The following is a 22,255-nucleotide window of genomic DNA, read 5'->3' as shown; positions in this document are numbered from 1 at the left end:
TTGTTCTTCGGAAATCAAGCTTCGTTCTTCAGAGGCCTGTGGGTATAAGTTAACCACGACTTTAAATTTTCAACAAGTACAAATTTTCTATAGGTTTTTATAGATTTATCAAAACAACAAAATCAATCATCCACGAAAATACAATCTTTCCTAAAAACACGAAAATATATGAATCCTCAGTACAACCATGAATACAGAAGTGTTTCTGATCTTATTACTTATAGTGACAGAGATAAGCACTTAGAAATGACAAAAAGTAAAAGGCTGAATTGTAGTGCCTTCCAAAATGCATGTTAAACTACTTGTATTTTGGATGACCCATTAAGTTAGGGTTTCAGAAATGTAAACTCGAATGTAAAATTTAACCAAAGTCAATTAAGTCAAAAATGAATGTCACGAAGATATTATTTTGCATTAATGCTGGTCTACTTAGCCGACAGGTTCTAAAGAGCTTGTGTTGCTCAGCTGAAGTTATGAGCATCTTTAAGAACCACTTTTCAACATTGTAGATTGATTAGAATATAATTAATAACTAACACATCTTTGTTGTTGATCTTGCATTGGCATTGCTGACAATATACAAACTATACTGTTTGCCCAGAACACAATACTGTGTAGAAATCATCATTAAAGGGCAATACCTCAAATAAGAAATGCGACAATATAGTCTATGTTGACCAATTTGTAGTTCTTCTCCTGGTCGTCACTTTTGCTGTTTACATTGGGTTTTTTTTACTTTTCAGTAGTTTCACACAAATTCTTCTATGTTGACCAATTTGTAAATCTTGTCTTGCTGATCATTTTTGCTGTTTAAAGTTTGTCTTTACCTACTATAGTTTCATCAAACATTATTAGGATTTTACTGACGAATTTGTAAATCTAGCACTGTGGATCATTTTTGCTATTCAAAGTTTTTTCTCAATAAGACATTAGGCAAAAACGCAAAAATTTAGTTAAAACAATCATGTAAAGCATATAATTCCTATATACCATTTACTTATCATAGATGGTTGCCCTTAAACCGACATGAACAAAAACGAATAAATGTCATGCGTCCGAAGCGCTTTTCTGGGTAAACCTTCATCAGGAACGCTCAAAGCCGAATATTTGAAAGCAAAGGATGTAAGAGTTCCAAAATCAATGAACCATGATAATGATATGAGGCAGGGTCATATAATCTCCATGAAAAATAAAAAGCCAATTTTTATACAACTTCATACCAAACATCATTGACTGGCCATAAAACATTTAATTACACACTTTAACATGCAAACTAGCAAAAGCTTCTGTCAATAGACCATGACAGACGGAGCAGAATTAATCTCAGATGTGCAAATGATAATATAACTGCATACTAAATATCATTGACCTTTCACGAGTGGTTCCCCTTCAACTTACCTAATCACAAACTTTATAATGTAAACTAAACAAACTTTCAATAAATAGACCATGACGAGGGGGAGGGGCCAAATAATCTCCATGGAAATGGGACCTGCCAATGCCTATATATCTGAATAACAAATATGAATAAACTTCCATTAGTTGATTCCCTTAAACTGACATAATCACAATATTCAACATGTAAACGAAGCAAAATGTTCAAAGTCAATTGACCATGACTGACGGGGCTGGGCAAAATAATTACCATAGACATAAGATGTGTGCCAATGCGATTTTGCTCAGTAGTTACAGATAAGTTTTTGTTGAAGTTAACAGAGGACAACAACGAATGGGGATGATGGATGGCTGTTAAAAAGTTAAATGCATATTCAGAAAGAAAACATGCAAATGTGATATGAAAATTAACCCTGATTTGTACAAGACAGACACGCTGAATCGGATTTTTAACGTGCTTGTCCACAAGGTAACAGTCCGCAGGAATAGATGTTACACCACCCATGCAAATTATTCTGACTCCTGACCAACCAACCTTTGCTCTTACTCCTCAATGCCCCATGCTTTGCGGGGAAGCAGAAAACACCAATTTTCAAGTCTTTGGTTGAACCCGGCAAGGGATTTAATACACGAGATGAACACGCTACCATGAGACCACCAAGGAGGTCAGATGCCAAGTGACGACAATAGCTCACACTGGCCGTTTTCGCCAGGTGAGCTTATAATGTTTAATTACAAAGGTTTAACTGATCCTATTTGTTCGTGTTCACCAAGATATGAATTCAGACAGATCAACCACAATTAATAAAGTGTGAAATATAGGTCAAATAGTGTTCTTATTGTTCCCTGCTTTGCATGGATGATGATTTATAGAAATAAGATGTGGTATGAGCGCCAATGAGTCCACTAAAATGCAAAATTTCTCTAGTCAAGATAATCCTTCTACTTATAGTTACAATGATGTGAACTTAGGTGTAGAACTTTATAAACTAATATGGGTAACATGACCTTCTTCTTACACCACATTTATTGACTCCCATAGATGAACAATATAAAGTAACAAGGTAATTGACCAGCTAGTTTCTGATATCTGACTGCTGGCACATACGATCACTGGAGGTGTGCTCAAAAAGTTCTTCCTTCAATTTTTTTTAGGGAAACTGAACACACCTTATCAATTACTCTGTTACAGCTAAAACTATGAATTTCTGCATTTGTGAACTACTAAGTACAATTTGAGAAAGTTGCCACATGAAAATCATGAAAAATCATCTGAAGTCTTAATAAGACATTTAACAAATTAAAAACAGAATTATCTCACAAAAGATCAGTACAATTTTACAGCTATTACACTTTTGCTCAAGTAATACATCGTTAATAAATCTCTTTTTTAATAGCATTCAGTGATACACAAATAATAATTTCAAAATTCAGGTTTTTGTTTAATTAACACAGGCTTAATATCATCCCCAACGGTCTTCCTACTTTACATATTTAACTAATGTATGTCCTTAATTAAGTTTAAAGCTGTTATCCTAATGCTAGCAATTTAAATGTTTGGTTGGCTTGCTCAAGCATTGTAATTAAGATTGGCATCTGCAATCAATAGATAGGCGGGGCTTCAGCTTGTATATACATTATTGATACTTAAATGCTATTGGGTGTCATGTATAATGTAAACAAGTTGAAGTCCCGCATATCTATTGATTGCAGATGTCAATCTTAATTACAATGCTTGAGCAAACATTTATACAAACAAAGCAAGCAAGTTAACAAAACCTATAAATTGCTAGCATTAGGATAACAGCTTTAACACTTTAAAATCAACACAGATTGCCTTACATGTTTGTTTTAATATCCTTCTATGAAAATATTTAAATTATCTTAAAGGTTGTGTTATGAGTTTGACTGTGCCTCTGGTATCTTTCGTCCCTCTTTTAGATATACAACTTTTAAATGTCCACAATGATGTTGATTTCTTCTGCGCACTAAAAACCTGAATATTCAATATCGTAAAGTTTGGCCCTGAAAGTTTCAGGACAGTCCAGATATCCTGTACATCCTATAAAAAGGTGTCCTGGTGTTGACAGAGCAAGAGATTGTGGATATTCGATTCCAATATCATACACGCTATGGTATAAAATGAAGTTTCCGTCACTGTTCAAAATATGGACTAGATTATTCTGCCAATCTGTAACCACAATGTTATCTGATATCGTAGCAATCAAACCAGAAGGCACAAATACTTTGTCTTCAGTATTGACATCATGATGACCAGTATATATCGCTTTGGTATTTCCGTCCGCATCAATCACAACCACTCTTCCTCTATTATCATCATCTAAGCGATCTCCTACGCAGATATTTCCATGATTAGTGCTTATTGCGGTTAAAGGAAGCATGAAATAAGGTGTGTTCTTGTTATCATTATCATATTCAATGAGACGGTTTCCTTCTTGATCCATTACAATGACAATACGTCTTCCTGTAACCGGGAATGCTTTCCCTGGAATTCTGGCTGTAATAATGACTTTCTTGTCCTTAGTGATATGAACAGCCCTTGATATGAACGGTGCAATATCAAAAACAGAGTCGGTTATTTTTTGTGTTTTTCTATTGATCAACTTCAATCTAGTTTCACCTGTTGACACAAGAATGTTGCTGGAAGATATTTCATCTAATCCATAAATTTCAATGTCGAAACTTGATAAAACCTTTAAATTGTCTTGTTTTAGTTTTATTTGCTGTAACAGTGCATTTACATTGTCAGCTATCCACAGAGTGCCATCAGAACAACTTAGAATGAAATTAATATTGATTAACTCTGTGGTCCATTCATTTGTTACCTTTAATTCAACTTGAGAATGGTGGTCTATAAATCTTTTACTACCTTCTAGTGTTCCAAAATTAAGTCGTGTAAATTGACCTGGAACAAAAATTGGGAAAAAAGAAATATTCATGGTTTCTTGAGGCAAATCTTCATTTAATGCAACCTTCAATTTATCAAAATCTCTGAAAAAATGCATAAAACCCCTAGATGTGATGATACTTTCCAAAGTTTCATTCTTCTCATGAAAATCTTTAATCCTTTCATCAATTTTGGTTTTTTCAACCGGTTTCAATGTTTTGAAGTGCCGACCTACATCTTTGACAATATTATCAGCATACTGTTCCACTGCCTTGAAAATTATTTTCTTCCGTTCTAGAATTTTCTCCTCAATCTGTTTTAGTTTTTGATTTTTTGTTTCTTCAGGAGCCATCATCTTCTCTTTTTCAGCGCATAATTTGCTTAAATTACTCTTAACTTTCTTCTGTCCTTCTTTCAATTCCTTCTTTTTATCCTCAAGCTCCTCTTCATCTACAAAGGTATGTCCATTATGAGACTTGACAATACATTTCAGACAGATAACCTTACTGCAGGTTTTACAGTAAAGACTGCAAGGTTGGTTTGGGTGATCTTGGCATTTCAAGTCACTGAAAACGAAACTCTCCCAGGAGTCTTCGTGTTCCCCTATCTTCTTGGTGTTTACAATTCTATGGTCTTTTGCAATCCTTAAATGAACTCTATCTTTACATCGAACACACATCAACAGGTTACAGTCAATACATTTCCACTCTATCTTATTTCCCCCATCACACAGTTGACATCCTACTGGGATCTGCCCTTTCGGTAATGACTTTGAAAACGCCATTTATATAATCAAAATGTCGGAATTTTACACTTCCTTGTGTACAAATGGTACATACTAAAGGGGTGTAATAAAGGTATTGGTAGGAGAATTTCTGCCAATTCATTTGCATTCACAGATAGCACTCACGTCCTATCTACCTCTGGACTTTTAATTCATTATTCTGATTTCAGTTAAAAATGTTTAAAACCAGTTATATATAGATTAACTTTGCTATAAGTATTCTATTTAAATAAACCTTTAACACTTTGCATAGGTCACTGTTCGGCGGTTAAAGACAGCTATGCACTTCAAAATTATTAAATATCTTGTAAAGCTATAGTTATCTTTAATGTTCGGATGTGACTTTCAACCTATGTATCATATCATAATACAAACTGTCTTTGTGTGTATAATATTTATAAATCGAATAAAATGAAATAATTGCAATTAAATGTACTAGTATATTACAAAGCTTGACTGGTAGCAAAGGATAATGGCATTGTTATATAGTGATTAATATTTCTACATACAATGCTCAATTCAATAGTACATTATCTTCCTTAAAATGACATTATATGCAACCATTTTGTAAAACTTCATGGAAGTATGATAAACGAATAACACCCAAAAAAAACATTGTTGATTTTTTTGTTTTGGAAAAATAAATAAAAATGAAAGCAATTCGATTGTTTTACACAAGGTATTTATTTATATGAACATTTTTAACTTCAACATTCTGGATTAAAAATAGAAGTGAGTTGAAAGCAATGGAAGCGATGACCGGATAGGATACCAGGTATCTTACTTAAATTCATTATTTTATATTTTATTCCAAAAAAACAAGACTAAACAATAATAATTAGATGAGCTAAGCAGCAAATGATATATGACATAGATATCAAATTATATAAAGTTTCACATTTATTATAAGTAATCAACATCTGATTAGTAGTTGATATTTATACATTATCATATAAAGTTTATCAAATATTTTATCTCCAATCCACATCCTTTTTCTATATTATGAAAAAGTTGACACGGTTGATACCAACGTTCTTTCACTAGGTGATACAATTGTATTATTACTATTTAATCAACTTGATTTTTTACCCCAAAAATGTATATACATCAACCTAACATTAAGCGCTGTCCTCTTTGGTGTGAAGCTACTAATGAGGACAGCAGATTGAGCTTGATTCTATTTATACTTTTTCGTTATATCTTGAAACCAGATTTTAAGTCCCCAAAATATACCGTAATGGCATTGTAAAAACTAAATTCCAGTATTGTGTTTATGGTTATTGCAAGTGATCATGAAAATATGAAAAGGATTAATAAATCAAAGACAGTGTTTTGTTTGTTTGTTTTATCCAATTATGTTGAAAGGGCATTAGCTGTAAAATCAATCTTCACCAATTTGACTCAAATTCTCATATTTGATTTATAACATACTAAAACGTATATCCAAATTACAAAAAGTATAAAATAAACAAATAACAATGCAGGGACTTGATAATATGTATCAACATTCCGTGTGTATTTTTGTTTTTATTATACAATGTGACTTTATGTGATTATATGAATACATTTAAGTTAATTTTCATCTTTACCTTTTTATTATACAATGTGAATTGTTTGGAATATTACAACAACCTGTTTCATCTATCTATATATATAAATATATATCATCCTTTTTAAGAGCAAAAAAACAGCTGATCTGCAAGGTATACCATCTACTTGCCACTATTCATCATGTACGGTTTTACAACCCTAGATAAAGCTAATGAGGAAAGGCATTACTCAACTTACGAAAGCTATTTTTTTATATAGCCTAGTTGGTCGAGTGGTCTTAGGCCCTGGACACGGTGCAGGCGGTGTTGCCACAATGTATCAGATGCAAGGGTTCGAATCCCGCTGATGGAAGAAAAAAAAATTGTTTAGCAAATTTGCAGATCTAACATTGTTGGGCAAAATGTGAGACTAAGTATATATATTCATATATATAATTCGTCTTAAACGCAAATTTGCAGATCTAACATTGTTGGGCTAAATTTCAGACAAAATATATAACAATGTTAGATCTGCAAATTTCTGTTGAGACGAATTATTATACATATATATAATTCGTCTCAAATTTAGCCCAACTGTTATTACAATGTTAGATCTTCAAATTCGCGTCAGCATACCTTTGTTCTTCCCTTAGCGGTATTCGAACAATGCTTATGTATATATATATATATATGTTTATATTTATTTAGGTCCCCCTTTGTGTAGTAACAACTGTATAATTAAACCTTGTCCATTGGCTTTCTTATGATTAAGAAATGCCAGGCGTTAGATTTATTATAAAGTGCCTAGAAAATCAACTTAACAATGATGGAGTAGATCTGATTCTTCCTCCCCAACCAGGGCTGGAACCTCTCTTTGGGAGGTGTTACCTTCTTGTAGGTTTTTAACAAGGACAACTAATCCCAATACACGATGATCGACCTACTCATCTCATTAGTATAAATGCAGAATGATCGTCTTCTCATCTCATTAGTATAAATGCAGGATGATATCCTATGATATATTTTAATCAGCTATAGTTAAGAGGAGGGGACAAGGCGACTGTGCAATCTAGGCATGTTAAGACGTATATAATACAATTATAAGTTGATGTAACGGCATGGTAAGTAACATTATCACCCTAAACAACAGACAAAACATAGATGATCTGAAAGATATACCATCTACTTGCCACTATACATCATGCATTGTGTTACAACCCTAGATAAAGCCCACAAAGAAAGACATTACTCGATTAACGAAAGTTATATTTAATATAGCTGTATATCATATTTGTTTTTCGTTCATTATTTTGTACATAAATCAGGCCGTTAGTTTTCTCATTTGAACTGTTTTACATTTGTCATTTCGGGGCCTTTTATAGCTGACTATGCGGTATGGGTACCTATAGTTGTTAATATCTGTGTCATTTGGTCTCTTGTGGAGAGTTGTCTCATTGGCAATCATGCTACATCTTCTTATTTTTAGCTCACCTGACCCGAAGGGTCAAGTGAGCTTTTCTCATCACTTGGCGTCCGTCGTCCGTCGTCGTCGTCGTCGGCGTCGTCGTCGTCGTCGTCCGTCGTCGTTAGCTTTTTACAAAAATCTTCTCCTCTGAAACCACTGGGCCAAATTTAACCAAACTTGGCCACAATCATCATTATGGTATCTAGTTTAAATAAAATGCTCCGCAGGGCGCAGCTTGATACGACCGCAGAGGTCGAACCCTGAACAGTTGGGGCAAGTATGGACACAACATTCAAGCTTGATACAGCTTTGCATTTGGATTGTGATTAAATATTTGACACAGCATAGGTTTCTGACACAGAATGAATGTGGTCTAAGAACTTAAAAATTTTAAATTGGACATTCATCTATTATGGTCCAATATCCAAAATCTAAATACATGGTTAGATTCAGCATATCAAAGAACCCCAAGAATTCAATTTTTGATGAAATCAAACAAAGTTTAATTTTGGACCCTTTTGACCTCAATGTGGACAAAGTTGATAACGGGGCCCAAAAATCAAAAATCTAAATACATGGTTAGATTCAGCATATCAAAGAACCCCATATATTCAATTTTTGTTGAAATCAAACAAAGTTTAATTTTGGACCCCGATTTGGACCAACTTGAAAACTGGGCCCATAATCAAAAATCTAAATACATGTTTAGATTCAGCATATCAAAGAACCCTAAGAATTCAATTTTTGTTAAAATCAAACTAAGTTTAATTTTGGACCCTTTGGACCTTAATGTAGACCAATTTGAAAACGGAACCAAAAATTAAGAATCTAAATACACGGTTAGATTCGGCATATCAAAGAACCCCAATAATTCAATTTTTGATGAAATCAAACAAAGTTTAATTTTGGACCCTTTGGACCTCAATGTGGACCAATTTAAAAAGGGGCCCAAAATCCAAAAACTAAATACACGGTTAGATTCAGCATATTAAAGAACCCTAAGAATTCAAGAATAAAACCCCATTGAAATTGGTCAAGAAATAAGCAATTTATACGAAGTATCTTCTTTTGCACAATACTGTGCAATTAAATATTTCTTGCTATTGCGCAATACTGTACTATTGACAATTTCTTGCTATTGCGCAATATTGTGCTATTGGATATTTCTTGCTATTGTGCAATAATGTGCAATTGAAGATTTCTTGCTATTGCGCAATACTGTGCAATTGAAGATTTCTTGCTATTGTGCAATACTGTGCAATTGAAAATTTCTTGCTATTGCACAATACTTATTATATAATAATTTACACATCCTGTTTGGTGTGTATCTCCTACCATATCATTATTATTTGCTTTTAAATATAAATCAGAAATAACCAACTTAAAATGGAAAATTTTAAAAGAAAAAAAAAAAAAGGAAAAAAAGAAAAAAAAGGAAAAAAAAAAAATCCCCCCCCTCAAATTTTTTGAACCCCCTTATGATTCATCATCCCCAAACTCAATCCCAGCCTTCCCTTTGTGGTATGGTACCTTGCAGTACAATTTCAGAGAGATCCATACACTTGTCAACACAAGTTATTGTCTGGAAACTAGAAAAATGTGTTTTTTGCCCCTTTTTTGCCCCTAATTCCTAAAATATTGAGGCAATTACCCCCATCATCAATCCAAGCTTTCCCTTTGTGGTATGGTACCTTGCAGTACAATTTCAGAGAGATCCATACACTTGAACACAAGTTATTGTCTGGAAACTAGAAAAATACTTATTTTTGGCCCCTTTTTGGCCCCAAATTCCTAAACGTTTCGGCAATTACCCGCAAACTCAATTCCAGCTTTCCCTTTGTGATATGGAATCTTGTAGTACTATTTCAGAAAGATCCATACACTTACACACAAGTTATTGTCATGAAACTAGAAAAATGCTTGTTTTTTGCCCCTTTTTTGGCCCCTAATTCCTAAAATTTTGAGGCAATTACCCCCAAAATCAATCCCAGCATTCCTTTTGTGATATGGAACCTTGTGGTACAATGTCAGAGAGATCCATACTCTAACACACAAGTTATGTCTGGAAATTACAAAAATGCTTATTTTTGGCCCCTAATTCCTTTACTGTTGGTACCATAACCCCCAAAATCAATCCCAACCTTCCTTTTGTGGTATTGAACCTTGTGGTGAAATTTCATAGAGATCCATTCACTTAAACTAAAGTTAGAGTGCGAAAACCAATGTGTCTTCGGACGACGCCAGACGACGACGACGACGCCGCCAACGTCATACCAATATACGACCACAAAAATTTTTTTGCGGTCCTATAAAAATGTGTTCGATGACCCCGCCAACCAACCAAGATGGCCACCATGGCTAAATATAGAACATAGGGGTAAAATGTAGATTTTGGCTTATATCTCTGAAACCAAAGCATTTAGAGGAAATCTGACATAGGGTAAAACTGATTATCAGATCAAGATCTATCTGCCCTGAAATTTTCAGACAAATCTGACAACCTGTTGTTGGGTTGCTGCCCCTGAATTGGTAATTTTAAGGAAATTTTGCAGTTTTTGGTTATTATCTTGAATATTATTATAGATAGAGATAAACTGTAAACAGCAATAATGTTCAGCAAAGTAAGATCTACAAATAAGTTGTCATGACCAAAATTGTCAGTCGACCCCTTTAGGAGTTATTGCCCTTAATAATCAATTTTTAACAATTTTTCGTAAATTTTTGTAATCTTTTGCAAAAATCTTCTTCTCTGAAACTACTGATACAAATTTAACCATACTTGGCCATAATCATTATTAGGGTATCTAGACTCTAGTTTAAAAAATTTGTCCGATGACCCCGCCAACCAACCAAGATGGCCGCCATGGCTAAAAATAGAACATAGGGGTAAAATGCAGTTTTTGGTTTATATCTCTGGAACTAAAGCATTTAGAGCAAATCTGACAGGTGGCAAAAATGTTCATCAGATTTAGATTTATCTGCCCTGAAATTTTCAGACAAATCCGACGACCCGTTGTTGGGTTGCTGCCCCTGAGTTAGTAATTTTACAAAAATTTTGCAGTTTTTTGTTATTATCTTAGATATCATTATAATATCTAATATCTAATACTATTAATTATGATTTTAACCTTATTTTACATGATTTCCAAAGCATCAGTAAATACAGGTGAGCAACACAGGCTCTTGAGAGCCTCTAGTTATATTATCCTGTTGCCTTTTTTGTAATAATAAAAACATCACAAAAATTTCCAAATTTCCATTATGTTTATATATTCTTTTTATTGGTCATGTGCAAATACCATATGTTCGATATATTGGTCATGTTCCTAACAAATGTTTTTTTTTATATTGGCCACATGCATATAATAATTTTATTGATAATGGTCATGTGTTTATACAAATGTTCTTATCATTGGTCATGTGGATATACAAAAGTTCTTTAGGTTGGTCATGAACACATATAAATGTTCTTTTTATTGGTTATGTATATGTTCCAGACCATATGAGTATTTGGACCATACACATATGATCATGACCATATGCGTATATACTCATATGGTCAGAGTACGGGTAATTAAAATAATGAGCCTTCATAAATTAAAAGTTTCTTAAAATCAATTTTTGACTTATTCAATTAAATGGTAATTAAAGTTGCATGATTTATAGTAAAACGTTAAAATCATAGTAAAATAATGTTTGCATGGTCATTATCAATTTGTCCTTACGAAACACAAATGTCAACTGTGGAAAATAACTTCAAGGAATATCTAATTAAACTGATAAACAAGAGGTCAATTGTTTTACTCACAGGCATTTATGTCATTGAATACTCTCTCTTTTTGTATATATTTTGGTGTTTATTATTTTTTCTCTAGGAAATTAAAATTTCTTCAATATTTCAAATTGTTTTAAATTTGAATTGTTTAAAATTTGTCATTTCCAGGCCTTTTATATTATTTATTTATTTTTATATCTAGCGAAGGCAAGATAACAGATACATCAAGATAAAAGAAATTCAGTAAGTAAGTTGTGCCGTTTTGTGTTCAAGAATAAGCTGTGTGTTCCTGTGAAGGAAGTAGGAATTTATTCTAAAGATACCTATATGATCTGAATACTTGTATGGTCCGGCTCTTTAATAACCAAACGAGTATATACTCATATGGTCCGACCATATGAGTATACGCATATGGTCCAAATACTCATATGGTCTGGAACATAATTATAAATGTTCGTTTTATTGGTCATGGCTTTATCAATTGACGATTTAACAACATAATGCAAGATTGATTGATTGATGTTTAACGCCACTTTCAGCAGTATTTAGCTATTTCGTGGCGTTCAGATTTTATTGGTTGAGGAAGCCAGAGTGCTCTGAGAGAACCATCGACCTTCTGTAGGAAAACTGACAATCCTAGTCAATTAAGATTTGAACTCACAACCTCAGTGTTCACAGGCTAGCGGTATAGAAGTTGAACCACTCAAGACTTATCCACGACCGAGGCCCCTGTATTATGCAAGAGAAATGTTTTGCACTGTAATCCAATTCAATACTAATAATGAAAATAACAATATGATTTCTGTTTCTGGCAATTCTATGATTTTTCTCATGACATTGTCAAGTTTTATAATTCTAAAATATAGACCATGGAAAAATCATAATTTTCATTCTTCCTGTTTTAAATTGTTTGTCTTCAGCATAAACAACCACTTAATATTGATAACGTCAGATTCTAATGGACTTCAAATTTTGGTAAATTCATCAATTCTAGAACCGAGTTTTTATAATTTTCCATGTTTTTCTCTGTTTCTCCTGCATTCACTAGGTTTAAAACAGTAGATTTGTATGTTTTGTATTTTTCATCAATTTCACTGTCCAACTGTTTTAACTTCTCTTGATCTTCCTGTGTTAAATTCTCATCCTAATATGGAAAGAAAGAAGAATAAAAATCCAGCAATGCAATTATATGCGAAATAATAAAATATTCTATACAACACAATGATAAAATAAATTCTCATCCTATAATAGAAAAGAAAAAGAATAAAAATAAACTGCTTCGCTGAGCGCAGCTAGATACGCCCGCAGAGGTCTAACACTGAACAGTTGGGGCAAAAATGGACACAATATTCAAGCTTGATACAGGTCTGAATTTGGATTGTAATTAAATATTTGACATATTATAGTTTTCTAAATAAATGTAGTCAAAGAACTTTTAATTGGTCATATGAATTGAATTTATATTCAATTAAAGATTTCTTGCTGTTGTGTAATACACTGTGCTGTTGCGCAATACTTAGTAAATCTGTTGTCAGACTATAAACAAATAAAGTTCAATTTCTTCTCAATGTCATATTTGAAATTTATGAAAATCAATAGGGAGATTACATTAATAGCTATAAATAATTCACCAAAGTTTCATGAGAACTGATGAAAGCAATTTTGAGAGATTGTCCAAAAACTGGAAAATCCCCCCTTTTTTAATGAATAAAACCCCATAACTCAGAAATGTAAAATCTAAAATTTATACAATTCTAAAGGGAGCTTACATCAACAGATATAAACAATTCACCAAAGTTTCATGAGAACTGCTGAAAGCATTTTTTAGTTATTGTCCGAAAACTGGAAAATCCCCTTTTTTTTATGAATAAAACCCTGTAACTCTGAAACGTTAAATCTAAAGTTTATAAAAATCCAAAAGGGAGCTCATGTCAATAGATATAAACAATTCACCAAAATTTCTTGCAAGTTGGTGAAAGCATTTTTGAGTTATTGTTGGAAAACTGGAAAATTCCCCCCTTTTTAATGAATAAAACCCCAAAACTCAAAAACGGTAAATCTAAAATTTATAAAAAACGAAAGGGAGCTCACGTCAATAGATATAAACAATTCACCAAAGTTTCATGCATATTGGTTAAAGCTTTTTTGAGTTAATGTCCAACATGTTGAAGACAGATGGACAGACAGACAGACGGACGGACAGACGGTCAACGGTATACCATAATACGTCCCGTAAACGGGCGTATAAAAATGATTTCACTTTTTTTTCAGAAATGTCAATGAGAGAAAACTGTTCAGTATATTTTCATTTTCTTTCTATTATGTTTGTTTTCCCCCTTTTCATACGTGACAATGGACAGAAAAATATTCAAAAAGGACAAAACACAATGCAATGAAAATGACAAAATTCAAGTATATTATTGTCAATAAAACACGGCAGTGGACAATTCTGTGATTGTTTTTTTTACTTGCATTAATTAAGAAATAATTATTTCATGTCATATTATATGCTTATTTAAACATGGATAGCAATTATATTTGTTAATATCTGTATACCCAACATTAGTGAGTTGTAAGATTTTAACAAATATAATGCCTACCAATTTTAAGGTTACATAGAGCATGACATGAATGCATTATTTCAATTTAAATTTAACCCTATAAGACATGATTGCTTGACAGCCATTTTGAACTGATGAAACAAAAATGATCTAAAAAAACAAAATTTTATTATTAAAAAATGTACAAATAAAATAAACTTTCTTTTTTAAAGATTTGATATAATATCATGACAAGCAACTCTTGCAGAAACGTCAATTTTGACCTCCAGCATTTGTAAAAATACAACAGATATTGCAAATTCAATAGTGACGCCAAGCATCATATAAGAATGTTATACAAATATATCTATTTATCCCTCCCATTTAGGCTGGTGACAATGTTGGTGGAGAAAAAATGAAGTACCTGAAGAAGATTAATGCATGTTTAATATCCAGTGGCAAATTCTTTATTCAGGATGATAATATCTGATGTGATATGAATATGCCTTGTTCTATGTATTAGACTGATAAGCTCAGTCTAAATTTTATCACAAAGCAGTCTGTAGCAAGATCCTACCTGCACAATTACACTATATTTCCTAAGCTATCAGTATAACAAATACTTTTTTTGTTTACTTCCTCCCCTCTGGAAGAAAAAAACATTCTTTCAAATTTTCTTACCATCAATACTTTTAAATCTATAATAAAAGTAGGTAAATCATTGTCATTGAATGTGAGAGACACAATGTGGTGACCTCTAATAAGAACTCGATTTTGTAACATGCATGCTTATTTTAAAAGCTGTTAAAGCTTTGGTATACCTTTATATTTATGTTATTTGTGGCTGCTAACATCTTTACAAGGTTCTTCCTGGATGAAGAGTATTTCCATGGAATTCTAGACATATCCTCTAAAGTGATCTCATCTTCCCATGGTTCTTTAACCTGAAAATTACATGTTTTTAATGATTTGAATTATGAAGTTCAGACACATTAGTTGTCAGAAAATAATTTAAAAAGTTTACGACATTCATGTATTTACATCAAGTTACACTAGCAAACATTTGAATATACAACAGAATAGCATATGGAATTCGTCTTTCTTTCAAAAAAAAAAAGATCAGAACATAGGTAGAATTAAGTATTGTTATCTTTATTATGATATTTTCTGTATTTCCCAATGAAGGATGATATTTGATGCATTTATAACGCTTTTTGATTTTCCATTTCAGAGAGCCAAAAGGTGCCCTTGTCATTCTTTCGTGGGTACCAATTTTCATGGATTGAGGAAAATATTGTATTTTCATGGATATTTGATTTCATTGATTCTTCTAAAGTCTGCTACAAACCTATAGAAAATTTTGTACTTTATTGAACATTTAAATTTGTGGTCCACCTATTCCCACAAAATCAATGAAAATTGGTATCCCATGAAAAATAATGAATGCACAGTATTGCATGGTTGTGTTGCAGGCAAAGCTCTTTGGTGACAAGACATCATCAGACAGTGGATGTCTCAAAGTTTATTGATTTTCCTCAATGAGGAAGGCATTCTTTCCTTAACTTCAAATGATGATATATATAGGAAGATTTTTGCCTTTTCTGATCATTTCTATGTATGATAACTGTTGATTTTTGTATGTTTTTTACAATTTATACAGCTTACCAATGATTCATGATATAATACTGTGATTAGATACATTATATAGTCAAAGTTCTGTGCTTTTAATGGACATCTGAAATAGAGATTTAGAAACAACTATGTATTCTTTAATAAATTTTCTCAAATAATTCCATATATTCAAAACAACAAAATTAATTTTCAGATTAATCCTTGAGAGAAACATACATATTATTTAATATTATGTTGTACTTAACTATGGAACATTCATTTTTTTTGTATTTCTTGAATTTTCTTTCATAATATTTTTCTAAAACTTCAAAATTTCATTTTTGTTAAAGTGACACATAATACTTATATACAACTATAATTCTGATATAAGATTTTTTTTATAAAACAGAAAAATACATAAGATATTGTGAGCTGGTTCTCACTAATTTATACCCTCCCTTTGGAGTGGAAAGAAATACATATATACCAAACAGTATGGAGGTAGACATCAGAAAGTAGCAAAGCATAGGATTTAGGTAACAAATATTTAACTTAATATCAGATATCTAGAAGCTGTTATGCCTTGTTGTTTAAAAATGCATTAATTATTTGTTAAATATGCATCAATGTAAAGAACAAACAAGAATCTGACAAACAGGAAGTAAATATTGATTGATTGTTGGTTGCTTAACGTCCATTGGAAAATATTTCATGCATATTCAGGACATGAACAAATAAATGAAGTAAATAAGTAACAGACCTGATTATGTGTCAAAATTAAAGCTTACAAATATGAAGCTTGGAACCAAATATCAAGAAACCTTGATTTGTAGTTGGTGAGCAAAACGCAACAGAATTTCTTACACATACATCAATGTGAAGGATTTACATTTTATATGAAAGCAGCAACCAGTAATCAGATGTCATGGTCTGAAAATGTGTCACACATTACAGCTTACCAATATAAAGTTTGGTTCCAAATATTAAGAAACCCTGATTTGTAGTTGCTGAGCAAAATTTGACAAAAATTTCTTATACATGCATCAATGTGAAGGACTTACATGTATGTGTCAAGTAAGAAGTAGATAAGAAATTAATTTGAAAATATGTGACATAATATATCTTACAAGCTTAAGCTAAGGATTGATACCAAATATCAAGAAGCCCTGATTTGTAGTTGCTAAGAAAAATGCAACAGAAATGTATTTAAGAGGAGTGGACAGACATACAGTATATCTTGTCGCATATGGGTATTAAAAAAAACATTATCCAACCTATCAGATGTAAGAGTAACTTCATTGTTGACACTGTCATAACGATCTCCAACTAGATGAAGAAATTTCCTTTTGGCTGCTTTGGTTAACTTCAAATGTGCTACATCAAACTGAAACAAAACACAAAAATGTGCCATTAAATTTATATTTATTATAAATTTTAACTTGTCATAACAATTACAGTGTTCATGACAGACCATGTTAATAATGCATTAGACTGACTAAATAAATAAATATTCAACTCTGTTAGAATATGCTTCACTCAGTTTAATTCATGAGGAACTTGAGAAAAGCATTGTCAAGCTTAGTATAGTAGTTTACTCTAGATCATATTGATGTCATTTTTTGTGAAAACTGGTCTCTAACAAGACAAATAATTTGTGTCTAATGGCCTAATTGCATATTTTTGACATTACCACATGTATTGTGCTCTTTATCTTAAACAAAAACTTAATAATTTACACATGGATAACATAGGTTTTCTTACATGTAAACATGACAAAGTTGTGGAAACATTTGTGATTTCAAATCATGGAAATGTTTTGCAACTTGTGAATTTATTTGATGTCAATACAAACTACAATTCTCCAACAGCTAAAATTTTGTTGATAAGAATCAAAGGGAGGCAACTGAAGAATTCTATCTTGGCAGAAAATCTGTAATCTTTGATAAATATTTTATAATTTTTATATTTCTTTTCATCAAGACTAAGGGTTTTTCTTCCCTGTGCTATAGTTTTGCTATTTATATGTTCAAAACCGGTTAAGAGTAGTTGTATAAAGGGTTCTTAATTTGGATATAAATATATGGGTAATATATGCATGTGAAATACTTTTGCTGTTAAAAAAGGTGGGGTTCCGTTATACTATATAAAGAAATTAATTGAGTTATCAGTTCATAGAAGGTTCTCACAGCAACTACAACAGTCAGTCAGTTTGCCTTTTATTGACACATATTAAGGTCTGATTATAATATTCAGTTTGATTTAAGTTCATTTATATGTATTGGATATTTTGTTGTATGAAAAACTTGAATATTGTTGTTATATTATATATTGGATTATTATGTTATTTTAAACATTATTTGCTAGAAAATGGAAGTTACTGTTTGCAACCATATCTAAACCTACATTTTTGTTTTATTTATATTTAGGATTTCTGTAAAACAATGCTTTATATTAGAAGCTCTAAGCAAGATCTATTGTAACTTGAACTGTGACACATCTAGGTATAGGATCTCATATTGTGTTACACCAACTGGTATACCTTGACAGTGATATTTCTAGCTCTAAGATCTCTTATGAAATTACCTTAATTGTGACATTTCTAGTAATAGGATCTTGGATGGTATTATAACGATGGTGACATTTCAACCTCTAACCTCTAAAATCGCTAATGTAATTACCTTAACTGTGACATTCCTAGCTCTAGGATCCCTGATGTTATTACTTGCAAAACAGTAGTCATTTGTTTCAGACTCTAAAGGGAAAAGCCTGTTCATCTCTTGTCCCTCTAGACCCTCTGGCCATGGTGTACATAATTCTACAATAAAAAGTGTTCTGTTTGTCAAAGCTACACAACTGGTTGTTTTGATTTGAAAGTCCATAGTCAATGTTTACAACTTTTGATTTGGATCTTTTTTTTCTTAACTTGCTAAATTGACTTTTCACATCTGATCGTCTGTTTTTCATCTTCATTCTTACTTTTATATCTTAATTTGTTCCAAGTTGGCATCATTGTGGTAATTCTTAAAAGTTTAAAATTTCAATTATAAGCACTTTTGTTTGGTGAAGTTTGATTACAAATTACATATCATGTAGTGACAATTTTATTGGTACAGAAAAGTATAGTACATGTATAAGACAAATCAAAACAATCAGCAAGTCAAAGAGAAGCTCTATCATGAAAAGTACAATATTAAAAAGAACCATTCAATGGTACTCGTTTATATGTTTTTATACTTTCTTACTTTTCAATGTTTTAGGTGTTTGTTTATTGTATTTGTTTAAGAGATCCATTCACTTTTATTTCAAGCGGAAAGCAGAGGGTCAAGGGTCAACTTACCTTTAGGCAAATAACTGAAAATTTAACTCTGTGGATCCATTATTATTTAAGGGATACCAATTTTCTGGATTTCTATTGTATAAGTGAACCTCAAATTTAAATACATAAATTTTCCATAGGCTTGTAAGCAGACTTTGGAAAAGGATGAAATCAAATATCCACAAAAAATGCAATTTTCCCTCAATCCAAGGGAATTGGTACACACAAAAATAAAAGAATCTACACTCCCATATGAGTAGATAGAATACATCTTTTTTATTTTTTTTTTGGATAATACTTGGTTGTTCCAGTCATTTACTTCGATATATTCCTACCTTTCAAAGCTTGACACTGTTTTTTTATGTGAAGTGGTGTCAAGTGTAGAAAATTAGGTATCTTCATCAACTCCAAGTTTCCATACTTCTCAGGTATCATACCTTCATTCTCAGCTAAATTCTGCAAATATTTAGTAAATACAATTCATAGTAGTGTATCCACTTGCATGATAATGTTGCATGTATATGGATGCTAATACCAACAAATACCCATGCATTATCAATTTACCTTTCCGTATATAACAGTGATTGTATTAAAAAAGAATTATAAAAAAAAATAAACATATTTTTTGGGGGGCAAAAACTTTCTTTTTGTTTTGTTTTTCTGGTTCTTCAAAACTTTTTATAAATATCTTTCAGAAATAAAGACTTATGAAAGAGGGTAGGAATGCCCTTTACCATCAGGCGTCAAACAGTCCTTGTTTCTGAGATATAAACTTGGGCATACTACCTCACTAAAGTCAATGAAACCTGAAATGTATGTCATAAACATCTATGTATGCCTTAAAGCTGATCTATTCTCTGCAAAATGCATACTGAGGACTCGTAATTGTTCTTGGGATATAAATTTTTGCTGATTTTGTAGGTAAAGTAAAACCACAAATTTAAACTTTCAACAAAAGTAAAAATTTCTATAGATTTGTATACAGACTTTGGATATAAAACAAAATCAAACATCCATGAAATACAATCTTTCCTCAAACCATAAAAATATGGTGACATGGATATGAACCTGGACATAAAATCTAACAAAAGTCAAGAGGCTGATATGTAGGTCACAGTGATCTACTTCCTAAAATGCATGTTACACCTCTGCTGGTGGACTATCAGTCCCGAGATTATCATCAGCTCAGTTGTCAGTACTTCAGTACTGACATGATTTATAACAAACCTTTCTAAAATTGTCCGTTTATAAATTTCGAAATTATAAAGAAACTAAGGTTCAACTCCTTTAGGCAAAGTTGAACTTTGGTGGATTTTGAGTCCTTTTTGGACATATATGGCACTTAAACTGTTTCTGTTCTTATACATCCTTGGCTAATAAATGAGGAATGTGTCCATGGGACACAGATGATGCCCCCGCTTGCATATCATATTAAGTTATAAAGGGACATAACTGAAGAACAGTAAAAGTGACGCTACCAAAATTTGTTCTTGATCTGAGTTTTGTAGTAATAAGTATTGTGTATAAGTTTCATAAAATTTGGTTGAGGCAAACTTAAGTTAGAGAACGGAAACGAAAAGTTCAGCAATTTTTCCATTTGTAAAGGGGCATAACTCTAGAACGGTTAAAGTGATGCCACCAAAATTCAAACTTGATCTGTGTTTTGTGGTAATAAGCATTGTGTATAAGTTTCATAACATTTGGTTGAGGCAAATTAAAGTTAGAGAATGGAAACCAACTATGGGACGTACGTACGGATGTACAGACGGACAAGGGTAAAACTTAATGCCCCCTCCGCTACGACTAGGGCATAATAAATATTCGGCTTTGAGAGTTCCTGATGAAGGTAAATCCAGAAAAGCGCTTTGGACGCATGAAATTTATAACATGCTGTTTTCATTTTTTACACTAAATGTAGTTTGAATTACACTATTACTTATGGTTTCCGAGATTTAAAATCAGAGGTAAAACTTCCCCAAAGTCAATGAAGCCCAAAATGTATGTCATAAAGATTTAATTTTTCATTGATGTTTGCCTATAAATTTAATGAGAGGCTTTTAAGAGCCTGTGTGGCTCACCTGAATCTTTGTATATCTTCAACAACGGCCACTTTCCAACATTGTCAGCCCTGATGATCAAATTTTGCTATTAAAAGTTTTTCTCTATCTTTTTTAGTTTTCAAGACAATAGGCAAAAAACAAAAATTTGGTAACGAACAGTAGACTATGCAAAACATTCAAGGTCAATGAACCATGACCAAAGGGGCATGGCCAAAAAAACTGGGTTGAAATATAAAATGCCAATTTTAATACAAATGTATTACTAATACCATTGACTTATCATAATTTGTTCCCTTTTACTGACTTAAACACAAACTTTAACATTTTATTTTTAGTCTTGGCACCTCTGTAAATGGGCCTGTCAGATCATTGAACACATTTTTAAACTAGATACCTCACAAATGATTGTGGCCAAGATTGGTTAATTTTGCCCAGCAGTTTTAGAAGAGTAGATTTTTGTTCAAATTTAAGGATGATGGTTAGGAACAATGATGATGAATGGTTGTTTAATGTCCAGTGGCAAGTTAAATGCATTCAGGATGAGAACATGTTAATATGATATGAATATTAACCCTACTTTGTACTAGATCGACATGCTGAGCCTGATTTTTTACATGCTATTTCACAAGGTAACAGTCCGTAAGAAAACATGTCACACATCCCAGACACATTATTCTGACTCCAGGCCAACCAGTCTTTGCTCTTAAATGCTGTGATTAACGAAGAAGCAAATATCAGTTTGATGAAAGTGTTTTGTTTGACCCGGCCCAGGATTGAACCCACACCCTCCCACATTTGAGGCGAGCACTCTACCATTGATGAACCTATATACATGTATAAGGTAACAAGATTATTGACCTGCTAGATTCTGA

At 32.2% G+C, this 22,255-nt stretch overlaps 1 protein-coding gene across 6 annotated transcripts in view; it reads right to left on the bottom strand.

The window, feature by feature from the left end:
* LOC127725833 (28S ribosomal protein S35, mitochondrial-like) overlaps positions 1 to 22,255 on the bottom strand; it is an 86,384-nt gene that overhangs the window by 43,598 nt on the left and 20,531 nt on the right. For 2 of the 6 annotated variants that reach the window (XM_052233147.1, XM_052233146.1), the window contains exons 4-8: positions 19,659 to 19,779; positions 18,686 to 18,822; positions 17,282 to 17,391; positions 16,062 to 16,131; positions 15,218 to 15,340 (exon numbers count right to left, since the gene is read on the bottom strand). In XM_052233147.1, coding sequence (XP_052089107.1) covers positions 15,218 to 15,340; positions 16,062 to 16,131; positions 17,282 to 17,391; positions 18,686 to 18,822; positions 19,659 to 19,779 — 561 coding nt within the window. Of the gene's footprint in view, positions 1 to 12,520; positions 13,001 to 15,217; positions 15,341 to 16,061; positions 16,132 to 17,281; positions 17,392 to 18,685; positions 18,823 to 19,658; positions 19,780 to 22,255 lie in introns of those variants that run through there. The other 4 variants (XM_052233148.1, XM_052233150.1, XM_052233145.1 and 1 more) reach the window with 3 other exon arrangements.

This window comes from Mytilus californianus, unplaced genomic scaffold (assembly GCF_021869535.1).
Source record: "Mytilus californianus isolate M0D057914Y unplaced genomic scaffold, xbMytCali1.0.p SCAF_15, whole genome shotgun sequence".
NCBI classification, from domain to species: Eukaryota; Metazoa; Mollusca; class Bivalvia; order Mytilida; family Mytilidae; genus Mytilus; species Mytilus californianus.
Note: the sequence above shows the minus strand (reverse complement) of the source record. Positions and strands in the feature narration are given on the sequence as shown.